Source organism: Eriocheir sinensis, chromosome 4, assembly GCF_024679095.1.
Source record: "Eriocheir sinensis breed Jianghai 21 chromosome 4, ASM2467909v1, whole genome shotgun sequence".
Lineage (NCBI taxonomy): Eukaryota > Metazoa > Arthropoda > Malacostraca > Decapoda > Varunidae > Eriocheir > Eriocheir sinensis.
Window position 1 is genome coordinate 19,108,789 of NC_066512.1, and position 13,153 is coordinate 19,121,941.

At 37.4% G+C, this 13,153-nt stretch overlaps 1 protein-coding gene across 7 annotated transcripts in view; it reads right to left on the reverse strand.

The window, feature by feature from the left end:
- Positions 1 to 13,153, reverse strand: part of LOC127009395 (F-BAR domain only protein 2-like) — a 53,877-nt gene that overhangs the window by 1,037 nt on the left and 39,687 nt on the right. For 6 of the 7 annotated variants that reach the window (XM_050882501.1, XM_050882491.1, XM_050882477.1 and 3 more), the window contains 10 exons: positions 12,990 to 13,066; positions 12,538 to 12,671; positions 11,329 to 11,409; positions 9,835 to 9,977; positions 8,764 to 8,972; positions 8,238 to 8,393; positions 5,718 to 5,850; positions 1,462 to 1,664; positions 507 to 736; positions 1 to 221 (listed from right to left, as the gene is read on the reverse strand). The exon at positions 1 to 221 is cut by the window's left edge and continues 1,037 nt beyond it. In XM_050882501.1, the coding sequence (XP_050738458.1) occupies positions 160 to 221; positions 507 to 736; positions 1,462 to 1,664; positions 5,718 to 5,850; positions 8,238 to 8,393; positions 8,764 to 8,972; positions 9,835 to 9,977; positions 11,329 to 11,409; positions 12,538 to 12,671; positions 12,990 to 13,066 (1,428 nt within the window). In that variant the 3' untranslated portion in view covers positions 1 to 159. The remainder of the gene's footprint in view (positions 222 to 506; positions 737 to 1,461; positions 1,665 to 5,717; positions 5,851 to 8,237; positions 8,394 to 8,763; positions 8,973 to 9,834; positions 9,978 to 11,328; positions 11,410 to 12,537; positions 12,672 to 12,989; positions 13,067 to 13,153) is intronic. The other variant, XM_050882483.1, reaches the window with a different exon arrangement.

Genomic DNA, 13,153 nt, shown 5'->3' on the forward strand with positions numbered 1-13,153 from the left:
CAACAAACTGCTGCTTCTTCAGACCTAGTCCTTAAATTGAAATTAATGACCTATTACACTAAGAGAAAAAAGATACTTCAATGAATGTCTTGGTTGAATGTGTCTTAAATTGGCTGTATAGAAAGTTTAAAAAAAATATATATACAGTATTACCTAATACTAGCTGGGTATTGAGCCATAACGTAACCTTAACACAGCATCTGCATCACATATGTATTTGCCTGTGGAGGAAAAAATGTGTCAGTAATTAATAATTGTAATGTTCATATAGTAATTTCAATTCATTAAAATATAAAGTAAATACATTCAACTGCCTTCTGGCATAGCGGTTAGTGTGGATGAGCCCAGGTGAGGGGATAAGGTATAGATCTTGGGGATGATGGATAGAGTAGGACTGTCACTCCTTAACAATGACTAAAAATTATGAGTCTTATGATTTCCTTGTAAAATCAAACACTCCTCATTTTGAAAGTGATCACTCATACATGAAATGAATTTGGACTTACCGGAAACAAACCTCTTCTTTACTAGTGAAACTCGGTACCCTGAGCCAAGAAGATTGAATTCCAAGCCTGATATTGTTGTGCCTTCACAATTAAACTGTGTGGAAACAGTAGTTGGTGTGGATGGACCTGCAGCTACCTCAAACTTGCCCCTCAGTGAGCCAACACCACTATTAGTTGAATGCTGAGACAGTTCTGTTAGTTTCCACACGGCTCGTTGCTGATCTTTCAACCTACGTAGACAAACAGATTATGTTTAAAATAAGTAGAATTGTATGTAAAAGTGGAGTAGGAAATAAAACTGGTAAAACATTATCTATTCATTGTATGCCAACAAATTTATAACCAGGTAAAAGTAAAATAATTTCATCCCCTTTTAAGGGTACTAAAGGTACAGATACTACTTTCATGGAGGTTTGAATATATTCCTGTATCAAACATATCATAACTATAGTAGACATCTAAATCAATAATGCAAATTAGACAAAATATTATTGGAGTGTGCTTGTTCAAAACCAACCGAAGAGGTGGCCTGATATTCCCCACTCAAGGGAGTGCAAGTCATAGGAAAATGGAAATACTGATGAAGGAAGACTGCTCCAGTTTACCAGAAAATGGGATGAAAGAAAGATGCTGGTTAACTCAGTCCCTTATGCAAGAGTTAGCCAGCATCTTCATTCTTTCATCCCTTTCACTGGTAAACTCGGTAAGTCTTCCTTCAACTGTATTTCCACCTTCTTATGACAAGACACCTCTTGAACCATTTATGAACAATGTTTAAAAATCCTCTACCACTTTTCCTTTGTGGAAACAGTAGTTCTGCAAGCTTTTTTTCCATATTTATTTTCTGTTTCCCTTTGACTCCTTTCCATTGTGTAATAAAGTCAATATTCAGGTTCTACCGCAAAATACCTAAAAAAGGTAAAAGTAAAAAATGCAAATATAATAAACAGCTTACCATTGGCCTTGAGGTTTGGACTGCATACTTTTTACAATACCATCCACAGGAACCATAACATTTACATTCAGTAGGGGAGACGGCGAAGCAATTGCATGAGGATTGTACTTGTAGTCTATACGAAGGTCAGTGTGATTATCTTCACACTTCCAGTAGGAGACCAGCTGGAGTGGCGAAGAATTTGCTCCACTTCGTGTGCTCACCTGTTAATATTGACATTGTGAAATTCCTCATCAAATAGGTGTGTGATGTACAAGTACCTTTCAATTTATGCGAGCTTTGTGTTCCTGGTGAGTTCACATATTGTAAATTTTGCATAATGTATACATGGTGCAAGTCAGGGTTGCCAACTCCTGAGTAGCAGAAACAGCAATCATAGTTGAATGAATTTGTCAAAGAAAAGAAGATGCAGCAGAGGTGACACTGGCTATACCCATATAGATATGATGCCTCCTTTGTTTACAAAGATTGCCCTTCCCCCACCTGCACAACCCCCCACACAAAAACTTCTCAGGCCACTTGGCTGACGCCGCAATCTTGCTGCAACTCGTTAGCTCCATTGCACAACGTTGCACAAAGTTACGTAGTTAATACGTCAAGCAAATGCAGCGAAGGCCTGATATCTTGTAAATAAGAATGTTCATAACATGTAAGGATTTTTATTGTATTATTTTTAAGGTATTTTAAGAAATTCTGGGACAAAATTCATTTTCCCATAAGTTCTTTTGTATATCCAAAGCTAATGTTGTCCAACACAACACGATCTCTGACCTAATTCCTGCATTGGACACAAGGTAGCTGTGTATCTATCTATCTCTCTAAAGCTATCTATATCCATATACATCTATCTACCTGACTATCTATCTATATTATATGAATATATCTATATCTATCTATCTATCTATCTATCTTTTTTTTTTTTTTTTTTTTTTTTTTTACAACAAAGGAGGCAGCTCAAGGGCACACAAAAAAAGAAAACAATAATAAAAAAAAGCCCGCTACTCGCTGCTCCTAAAAAAGAAACAAAAGAGGTGGCCGAAAGCAAGGTCAAATACGAGAGGAGAGATGTCCTGATACCCTCCTCTTGAAAGAGTTCAAGTCGTAGGCAGGAGGAAATACAGATGAAGGAAGATTGTTCCAGAGTTTACTAGCGTGAGGGATGAAAGAGTGAAGATGCTGGTTAACTCTTGCATAAGGGGTTTGGACAGTATAGGGATGAGCATGAGTAGAAAGTCGAGTGCAGCAGGGCCGCAGGAGGGGGGGAGGCATGCAGCTAGCAAGTTCAGAAGAGCAGTCAGCGTGGAAATATCGATAGAAGATAGAAGGAGAGGTAACATTGCGGCGGAATTTAAGAGGTAGAAGACTATCAGTATGAGGAGGAGAGCTGATGAGACGAAGAGCCTTAGCCTCCACTCTGTCCAGAAGAGCTGTGTGAGTGGAGCCCCCCCACACATGAGATGCATACTCCATACAAGGGCAGATAAGGCCCCTGTATATGGACAGCAACTGTGCGGGGGAGAAGAACTGCCGGAGACGGTACGGAACGCCCAGCCTTGAGGAAGCTGATTTAGTAAGAGATGAGATATGAAGTTTCCAGTTGAGATTTTGAGTTAAGGATAGACCGAGGATGTTTAGTGTTGAGGAAGGTGATAGCTGGGTGTTGTCAAAGGATAGGGGATAGTTGTTTGGAAGATTGTGTCGAGTGGATAGGTGGAGAAACCGTGTTTTTGAGGCGTTGAAGGACACCAGGTTCTTCTTGCCCCAATCGGAAATAATAGTAAGGTCTGAGGCTAAGCGTTCTGCAGCCTCCAGCCTTGAGTCGTTAAGTTCCTGTAGGGTGGGTCTTCTATTAAAAGAAGTTGAGTAATGCAGAGTGGAATCATCAGCGTAGGAATGGATAGGACAGTTCGTTTTGGAAAGAAGATCATCAATGAACAACAGAAAAAGAGTGGGTTGGAAGTTTGGAAAGCAAAGATTTGTGCCAGACCCTATCAAAAGCTTTTGATATGTCCAGTGCAATAGCAAAGGTTTCACCGAAACGGCTAAGAGAGGATGACCAAAAGTCAGTTAAGAAGGCTAGGAGATCACCAGTAGAACGCCCCTTGCGGAACCCATACTGGCGATCAGATAGAAGGTCAGAAGTTGAAAGGTGCTTTTGAATCTTCTGGTTAAGGATTGATTCAAAAGCTTTAGATAGACAAGAAAGTAAAGCTATAGGACGGTAGTTTGAGGGATTGGAGCGGTCACCCTTCTTAGGCACAGGCTGTATGAAGGCATACTTCCAGCAAGAAGGAAATGTAGATGTTGACAGGCAGAGGCGAAAGAGTTTGACCAGGCAGGGTGACAGCACGGAGGCACAGTTTTTAAGGACAATAGGAGGCACTCCATCAGGTCCATAAGCCTTCTGAGGATTGAGGCCAGAGAGGGCATAGAAAACATCATTTTGAAGAATCTTTATAACAGGCATAAAGGAGTCAGAGGGGGGATGAGTAGGAGGAATATGCCCAGAAGCGTCCAGAGTGGAGTTTTTTGAAAAAGTTTGAGAGAAGAGTTCAGCCTTAGAGATAGATGAGACGGCAGTGTTGCCGTCAGGACTGAGGAGTGGGGGGAAAGATGAAGAGGTGAAGTTGGAGATGTTTTTGGCTAGATGCCAGAAGTCACGGGAAGAGTTAGAAAAAGCAAGGTTTTGGCATTTTCTATTAATGAAAGAATTTTTGGTTAGTCGGAGAATAGATTTGGCACGATTTCGGGCAGAAATGTAAAGTTCATAATTAGCATTAGTTTGAAGGCTCTGGTACCTTTTGTGAGCTGCCTCTCTATAATTGACAGCACGAGAACAAGCGTGATTAAACCAAGGCTTTTTAGCATGAGGAGTAGAGAAAGAACGAGGAATGTATGCCTCCATTCCAGAGACAATCACCTCTGTGATGCGCTGAGCACACACAGAGGGGTCTCTATCCTGGAAGCAATAATCATTCCACGGGAAATCGGAAAAGTACATCCTCAGGTCGTCCCACCGAGCTGAAGCAAAATGCCAGAAGCATCGCCTCTTCGATGGGTCCAGAGGGTGTACAGGAGTGATAGGACAGGATGCAGAAATAAGACTGTGATCGGAGGAGCCCAACGGAGAGAACAGTTTGACAGAAAAAGCAGAAGGGTTTGAGGTAAGGAAGAGGTCTAGAATGTTGGGCCGGTCTCCAAGACGATCGGGAATACGTGTAGGGTGCTGGACCAACTGCTCTAGGTCGTTGAGGATAGCAAAGTTGTAGGCTTGTTCACCAGGATGGTCAGTGAGAGAGGATGAAAGCCAAAGCTGGTGGTGAACATTGAAATCTCCTAGGATGGAGATTTCAGCGAAGGGAGAGTGGGTCAAGATGTGCTCCACTTTAGAATTCAAATAGTCAAAGAATTTTACATAGTTGGTAGAGTCAGGTTACCATCTATATCTATCTATCTATCTATCTATCTATCTATCTATATCTATCTATATCTATATCTATATATATATATATATATATATATATATATATATATATATATATATATATATATATATATATATTATATATATATATATATATATATATATATATATATATATATATATATATATATATATATATATATACAGACATCTGCCATATAATGAGATTCTGGCTAATGATGGACTGCATGCTCATGTACATGTTCCTCAACATGATAATGAAGCTGACTTGGAGGTTTCACTGCATAATATTTACTACAGTCCTCAGGCACGAATGAAAATAAATATAATAAAGAAGTTCCTGTAATAGTTTTGGTTATTTCTATTGCTCATTCTCATGAAGATTGCTAAAAAGTGTAATTAAGATACAATTTTGCCCTTAAACAAAACTTAAAATATTGGTGGTATCTCGTACTTTTTACCTTTGAAAAAAAATATAAAGTAGTACTCATTTGCTAGCTCTTGCATTACCGACACACAGTTTTAATGCACATCGTTCATTTGATAAGTGACACTCATATCTTTTCCTTGGAACCGGAGGGTTAGATGCCCAATGGGTCATGATAAAATTATGCCTCTCACCATATTTGCAAAAGTTACCATTCTTGAGTCAATGTGCCAGCACAAAAGTGCTACAACTTTACTATGAAGTTCTCTTTCTTGCCTGTTAATGTGATGGGGACTAACCATTAAAAATATAGTTATTCTATAATATAGAGCTAACAAGATGCTGCTGTACTAATGAAAATAATTTTTTTATAACAATACTAACCTGATACTTGATCATGTCAACATTGAAATATGATGCAGAAGGGTTGCTTTCCGCTTGCTTTCTTAGAAGTGAAGTGAGTGCACTCATGTTGAAATTGAAGATTCCATACTCTGATGTTGACTGTTCTTCATCCCTAGAGAGAAAATTATCAGTGTATTTGAAAAAAATATATATATATATATATATATATATATATATATATATATATATATATATATATATATATATATATATATATATATATATATATATATATTACTACAAATAAATTTGAATTAACAGTCTATATATAATAAATTTTTTGTTACCTACAAATTCCTGCATATGTATTATTTTTATTTCAGCCATCATATTGCACTTTATACATGACTTATCAATCAGTCAATCAAAGGGGGCATATGCTGGGGGGGCATGTCACCTCACCCACCCCATGTTGCCGAAAACGGGGATTCCTCCAGGCAAGTGTTTCCATGCAAGCCCCCTTCCTATCTTAAGTATCTTATGGAAAGATCTATTGACTTCCTTAAACCATGAGCTCTGTGGGCATCCACTTGACCTCCTCCGCTCAGGATTGTATCTTACAGAAACAATCCAGTGAGCACGGTCAGCTTCTGGGTATCTTGCCACATGCCCGTCTACCTGGAGTTGGCATTCATGAACTATACAGATAATATGCCTGAAATCAGAATAATCCCCAGTTTGACACAGTCATTCCAGTGATATCACAGGATTCCACATAGGGAAGGCAGTGGCCGAGTGTATTGTGTGTGTGTCATGACCCTGGGGATGCAGGTTTGAGTCCCACTGATGCACGCTGGCGATTTTCAACCATCGCTGAGTGGCAGATTACCCACATGCTGCCCAAATCTTCAATCAACCCTAATTTCAGCGACTTCGGTCAAGAGGAGCATGGTGGGGCACTGAAGTCACCCAAGACAATGAGTCTATCCTGATGGGGGCACTGGTCTAATACAGAGATGAATATAGCATAGAACATCCTCTCTGCAATATTCACACATCTCAGTTGGAGCATAAACTGCAACAAGAGACATAAAACCCAGGATGTGCTTCAGCCTCACTCGCATAATACACTCATCAACCAGAGTAACCTCAACTACAAACGGCTGCAGTCCGATGGAGATACCTATAGCTACCTCCCTAAGACAGACACAATTACTCGTACCAGACCAGTAGTAGGTACAGCCCCCACTATTAATCTCACCATGGGTAAGCCTCCTCATCTCAGAGTCCTATCATATCCACCTTCAACCCTCTGAGCTCATTCTGAAGGTAGGGCAGTCAATGATCCTCCCAAAGGCTCAGGACATTCCAGGAGCCCCCACAAAGAGCCCTCCAAAGGTCCCAGGCCTGGTTCTGTGGGCGAGTGCCACTTTTGCACCTCCCCAGCCATCCCACAAACAAAAAGGGGGCTAGGGGCCCCTTCCTCCTTCAAGATGCAGGGGTCCAAAAGGCTTTGCACTGCACCCATCACTGATGGCAGTCTCACCCAATGCAGTTGCATCAAGGAAGCCTACCGTGCAGTCAGGCCCCCCAGTCAAATTGGACTGGGGTCAAGGCTCATGCCTTTTATCCTCAATTCTCTATTCAGGTGTGTCAGGGTTACAGACCTTGTAAGTTATAGGATAGCATTTTTCTGCACTATCTTATTGTTGTTTTCACTCATATATTTACCACAATTTAGCATTAAATGGCAGACACAAGAATATTTAAGAGAATGATTTCAGAAAAAGGTGGAGGGGGACAATTAGCATAACTGGTCTCTTAAGATCCCAAACTTAAGGATATACAAAATATTTACCTCAATGAAATATATGTTAGCCATGAGGACAGTTAGTAGAAAAAATGTTAAGAGTCTAAATCAGTGAAGCTGGTAATTAAAGCAGATAGGGGTGATTTGTAAGATAGGAGGGTATGATAAATATGTGACTGAAAATAGAATGGACAAGGATGATGAAAACAAACCATCAGCAGTAATGATGTGATCCTAAACAGTGTGTGAAGCAAGAATGTACCAGTGCAGTGAGTATGCAGCAACATTACTAACCTGTCTTTCCTCCTCTGACTTCTTTCATTTTTTGTTTTTTGTGTTTACCCCTTCCATTCCCTCTTTGGCCAATATGAAGATGACAGTGATGATGAAAATGATGATGATGAGTATGATGATGATGATGATAATAATAATAATAATAATAATAATAATAATAATAATAATAATAATAATAATAATAATAATAATAATAATAATAATAAAAATAATAATAATAATAATAATAATGATAATAATAATAATAATAATAATAATAACAATAATAATAATAACAATAATAATAATAAAAAATAATAATAACAGTAATAATAATAATAATGATAATAGTAATAATAATAATAATAATAATAATAATAATAATAATAATAATAATAATAATAATAATAATAATGATGAAGAGAATGGTTAAAAAGCCATACTGATTACAATGAGCAAAATTTCAGCACACTAACATTGTTATTAGTTGCTTGTTGGGGAGCACATTTGTGACTTTAGCAATATTGTTGACCTTGAAGGAGAGTTGAGATGGTGATGGGTTATTGGCCAGAACACCAACAATGCCAGCAGGAAAGGACACCATCATTTCCCCAGTCACTTTTACCTGGCACCTGAAAATAATTACAAATTTACAATGTATGAATTGTAGCTATTTGTAAAAAAGTGTATGGAGATATTTTTTTATAAAAAAAGCATACTTAAAAGATCCATTTAGAAATATCAATTTGTTATTTAACCCGGTAGCAGCGACGGTCCAAATTTGTGGCTTTACCGTGTACCAGCAACAGGCCAAATTTTTGCCATGATATAAACCCCCCAAAACAGATGATGCATAAACTGATCACAAATGCATTGATATATATTATGAAATGGTTTGTGTGAGTGATGATTTTTTCTCATTTTTCTTGCTTGGAGGGGCCTTTAAGAAACATGATCCCCGCAGCTACCGGGTTAAGAAGCAATCTAATCAATAGTTTTTACCTGTTTTCATCTGTTCCTCTAAAGTACGCATGGCAGAGTTCTTGAAATGCAACGGCAAGAGGTATTGTGTCAGACAAGCCTATGGTGAGCGGGGATGGACCACGAGAAGTGCCCATCATGCTGGAGGTGCGGAATTCCAGACTTGATACAGACTCTGCCCGAGGTAATCCTGATACAGTAGAGGGGCTCTGACGGCCTCTTGCTGGACCCTAATTATCAAATGATAGAAAATAATGTTTAGAAATTAGTTATAAAGAGAGGCAAAATCGCCTCCTCCATTGATTACATCATTATGTGCTCATATTTACCAAAATCCTTTGTTTCTTATTTCTAATACCTGATTTTTTATAGAAAGAAGAATCCATCTGTAAATAATTTGCATGGTATGATATGTTTAACCCTTAAACGGCAGGCTAGAGGGCAATTTTCTGTTCACAGAGCGTGTGCCGCGGTGATAAAATTTGGATAATAAGATGTTCTTCATCAGTGACCCGTGTGGCAATTTCAGACAAAAACAAAATAGTTCATAGTGCTTTTACATCATCAATCTTTCATTTCCATGATAAAACAAACTAGAAAAGTTTAGATCCCTTAGATATAATGGATTTTCGGACGTTGTCCCCTTTCCCCAAAATGGTTCATTAAAGTGAAGGTTTACTGAATATATGGCAATAGGAAACAGTTAAAAAGAAGAGAACATTATTGTACCTTTTAGTGGAAGAACTATAACTAATCAAAATTTTTAAAATATCAAGAATTAACATGTGATGAAAAAGCAGATAAACTTTCCAGCAAGTTTTCTGTATATAGGATGACATGTTTAGAATGGAACCATACTGGAAAGATGGAACCAGATCAAACCAAAGATCTGATTAAAATTAATTTTCACTGTTCTAACCTTTAGCTTCTCATGTCTATATACATATTACATGTTTCATGTAGCCAGGTTAACATGACCTTTATGATGGACTCTTGCAACTTTCACAACATTTTTTTTTAAATATAACAATACATTTAGATTCTATTGCTCTCATTTAATAAATTCAAATCTGCACAAGGAACTTGACTTACTTCAATTGATTTTCTTGAAGGAGGTCTTGGGATGGCCACAGTGGGTGTAGGTGTGGAACCCCTACTGGAAGAACCTCCCCCAGTTCTGGGCGGGAGGGCTGGAGGAGTTTCTGGTTCTGTTTCATTCAGGATATCACTGAGCTCTGCAATAACATGAAGACCAAAACAATTTCTTTAAGTAATATGACTGAACTGACATGTTTCATTTCAGGTCATTAAGGTAAAATGTATTGAAGTTCACCTAGTCCACGCTCTTCCGTATTGTACCCACAAGTCTACTGTAAAGTGTCACACTTGTAGAAAATCCTTTTCTAAATTAGAGTACCTTGATGTTTGTCCATGTCCTCCCAAAAAATTTCAGTTTTAAAACTAAAATGGCATCATGTAAAACACTCGTGCATCCAAAATAGAACACTTAAATTAGTGTTCAATCATCTTTGTTCAAAAGTCAAGATGATTATAGTATGAGATGATTCACCTTGGAACAGTCCAAAAGTCAAATCCCTTCGGAAAGAACATAAAGCTGAACAGATATGGTGGCAGCAAAATAGAAAAGACTTGACAGAGTCAAGTCCATCATTATCAAGGGCAAATCAAGGAACAAGGAACTGATTGCTATTGATGTGATTCCCTCCTATGTCAAGAATATAACCTAGGTATTTTTCAACAGTCTTGTGGGAATAATTGCTTCAGTATCGTCTGTTTGATAACCAAACATATGGGTTGGTTAGTGCAGAATTACTGTATGTGAACACTACAAAAGATGACTGACAAGTTGCAGTTTGTAAACTATAAATGAAAACTCATGTTAAGACTTACGTAAATGTATATACATAATAACAGAATTAATGGATGAGGTAACTTTAACCCACCCTATATATAGTTTAACCCCTATTTACTGAAAATAGGAATCAATACACTATTATCTAACACACCACAGCTTTGATGAGGTGTCTAACTCCACTAGTTACACCTCCCCATGCAGCCAGTTTAGAGTGTACATACTCTGCCATGGCCCTTTAAGGCTCTTATTGACTATTTGCTGCAGAACTTTCACTCACTGAAATGACACAAAGTCTCTTGATGGCAGCAACAATCTACTTGATTGATAACTGACAACATAATGAAAGTAAATATTAATTCATATCTGTTTTATTGATATTTATCATACTTTAATCTTAAAAATAATGAATGTAACATGCAATATTTTGGGGGTATAACTGAGGGCTGATAAGCAACTGACATAAGAAAATAATAATCTTTTCATCATCTGTATTTTTAAAGCTTTTTTGTGTGTGTGAAGGGACAGACAGGTCATGTTACAAAATGCCACCAATACAAATATATGTTTAGCACAAGGTTAAACCTACCTTCCAGGGATGAAATTATAGGAATTAAGATTTGTAGTAGGATAAACAAAGCAAAACTCAATGACAGCCATTATTATGCTGAGCACAAACAAATTATGTTGCTAAAATACTAAACAAAACTGACCTGCATATCTATCCGCTCGAGGGGGTGGAGCTAGGATTGGGGAGGTGACAGAGGTGACTGAAGGAGCAGGGGATGAGATGCCTGCAACATTAATTCTATGTACTCAAGAGAAAACAAACCATTGATAAAAAGGCAAGGGATAACAAACTGCAAAGCCTTTACTCTAATACCTTCATAAATAAACACTTAAAGAAATGCTTCAAAGCTGTACAATGCCAAAAGCTTGTTACAGTAGAAATTTCTAGCTATGTTAAATGCAACTAGATTTAAGGTTTTTATAAATTACTTTTAACAGTGCATTTCTCTGTAAAAACTAAGCAACATAAAACCAAAATATACAATGAAAATCAATACTTGAAAAATCTACATATGACGTCTGGGAGTTGGAGAGATACAGATCACTTAACTATAAATGATCTCAAAACATGGGAGCTAAGATTTTGAAGATAATGGCATTCCCCACTATATCACATTTTTCACAGAAATTTCTATATAAACTCATATTTCTCAATACAGTGTAGTATGACACTAGTACTTGCAATTACCAATTTCTTTGTAGTTCTGCTGCCTTGTTCCTGAAGAAAAGCCTCCAGTACTATCTGTTTACTCACCATTTTTGCAAGGTCAACACCCCTCCCCAACATCCCCCTCTTTCCTTCACTCATATATCCCACCATCATACTGCTCCATCAAACCCTCAACATCCTTATTGTCCTCTGTTCTTCCCCTCTCTGTATATCTCTATCTGAATGGATTTTTTCTAGCCACATCAATTCTGATGAATGTTCCAAGTTCCTTTTTTGTCATATCATTTGTCAGTTGCTCAAATTATCTTTTAAGTTACTTTCACATACTTGCTTTCTTTACCAGTAAATCATTATTCATTATCCTGCTTCCTAAAATTATATAATAATCAGATAAAAATCCCTCAGACAAGGATTGAGAATACATCTGTGCAAGCAACTCAGGAGGATGTAGCTCATGTGTTACAGTGTGAAAACTGAGCTTTCCCTTATTAACCTTTTGTCAGGAATGTTAGTCAAAACGGCAACATATGAAGCCATTTTGAAAACAAACCTTGTCTCCAAGAATATCAACCACAATGATCATGATGATTCTGAGAACTACCAATGCATGCCAATGAGTGCCTACAAATGTTGCTAGATGTTCCTGCACCACTGTTAAGGAAAATACATACAAAAAAGATACCTTTGGATACAGGAGACATTGGTCGATTGAAGGGTGAATCAGTGCCTCCAGTACTCACTGATGTATTTTTTGGACTGCTTTCATTGTTGAATGTAAAATTTAACCCTAGTAGGTCCACAGAACTAGTCTTATTGCTGAAAGAAAATGTAAATTTTAAAGAAACATCAGAGCCATCAAAATATTTCATAATATATAAGTACAGCCTCTATTACTTGCATAAACACTGTAGCCATATGAGAAAACCCTCATGAAACATGAAAGCACTTTAACAAAAAAAAAATTAAATGAGTCTCAAATGAGAGCTCATGCCTCATACACCAGATATGATTACTTAAACATAACAAGCACCTTTGTTATGAGGAAACAATAATAAACACATCACTTAAATTATGCCATTCAGACACATTTATAAGCTTATAATATAAAATGTAAGCAAATGTAGTAAACTTCACCTCAGTTGCTGTGTTATGCTATTTGATCGCTTCATTGGAGAAAATGATTCTTGTGTGTCTGTTGATGTTCTTCTGGTCTGGAAATAGTTCAGTATATGTTATAGAAGTTATCACTTAATCAAGAATAATAATCAATCCAAATAAAAAAAACAGAGTGCACTGTT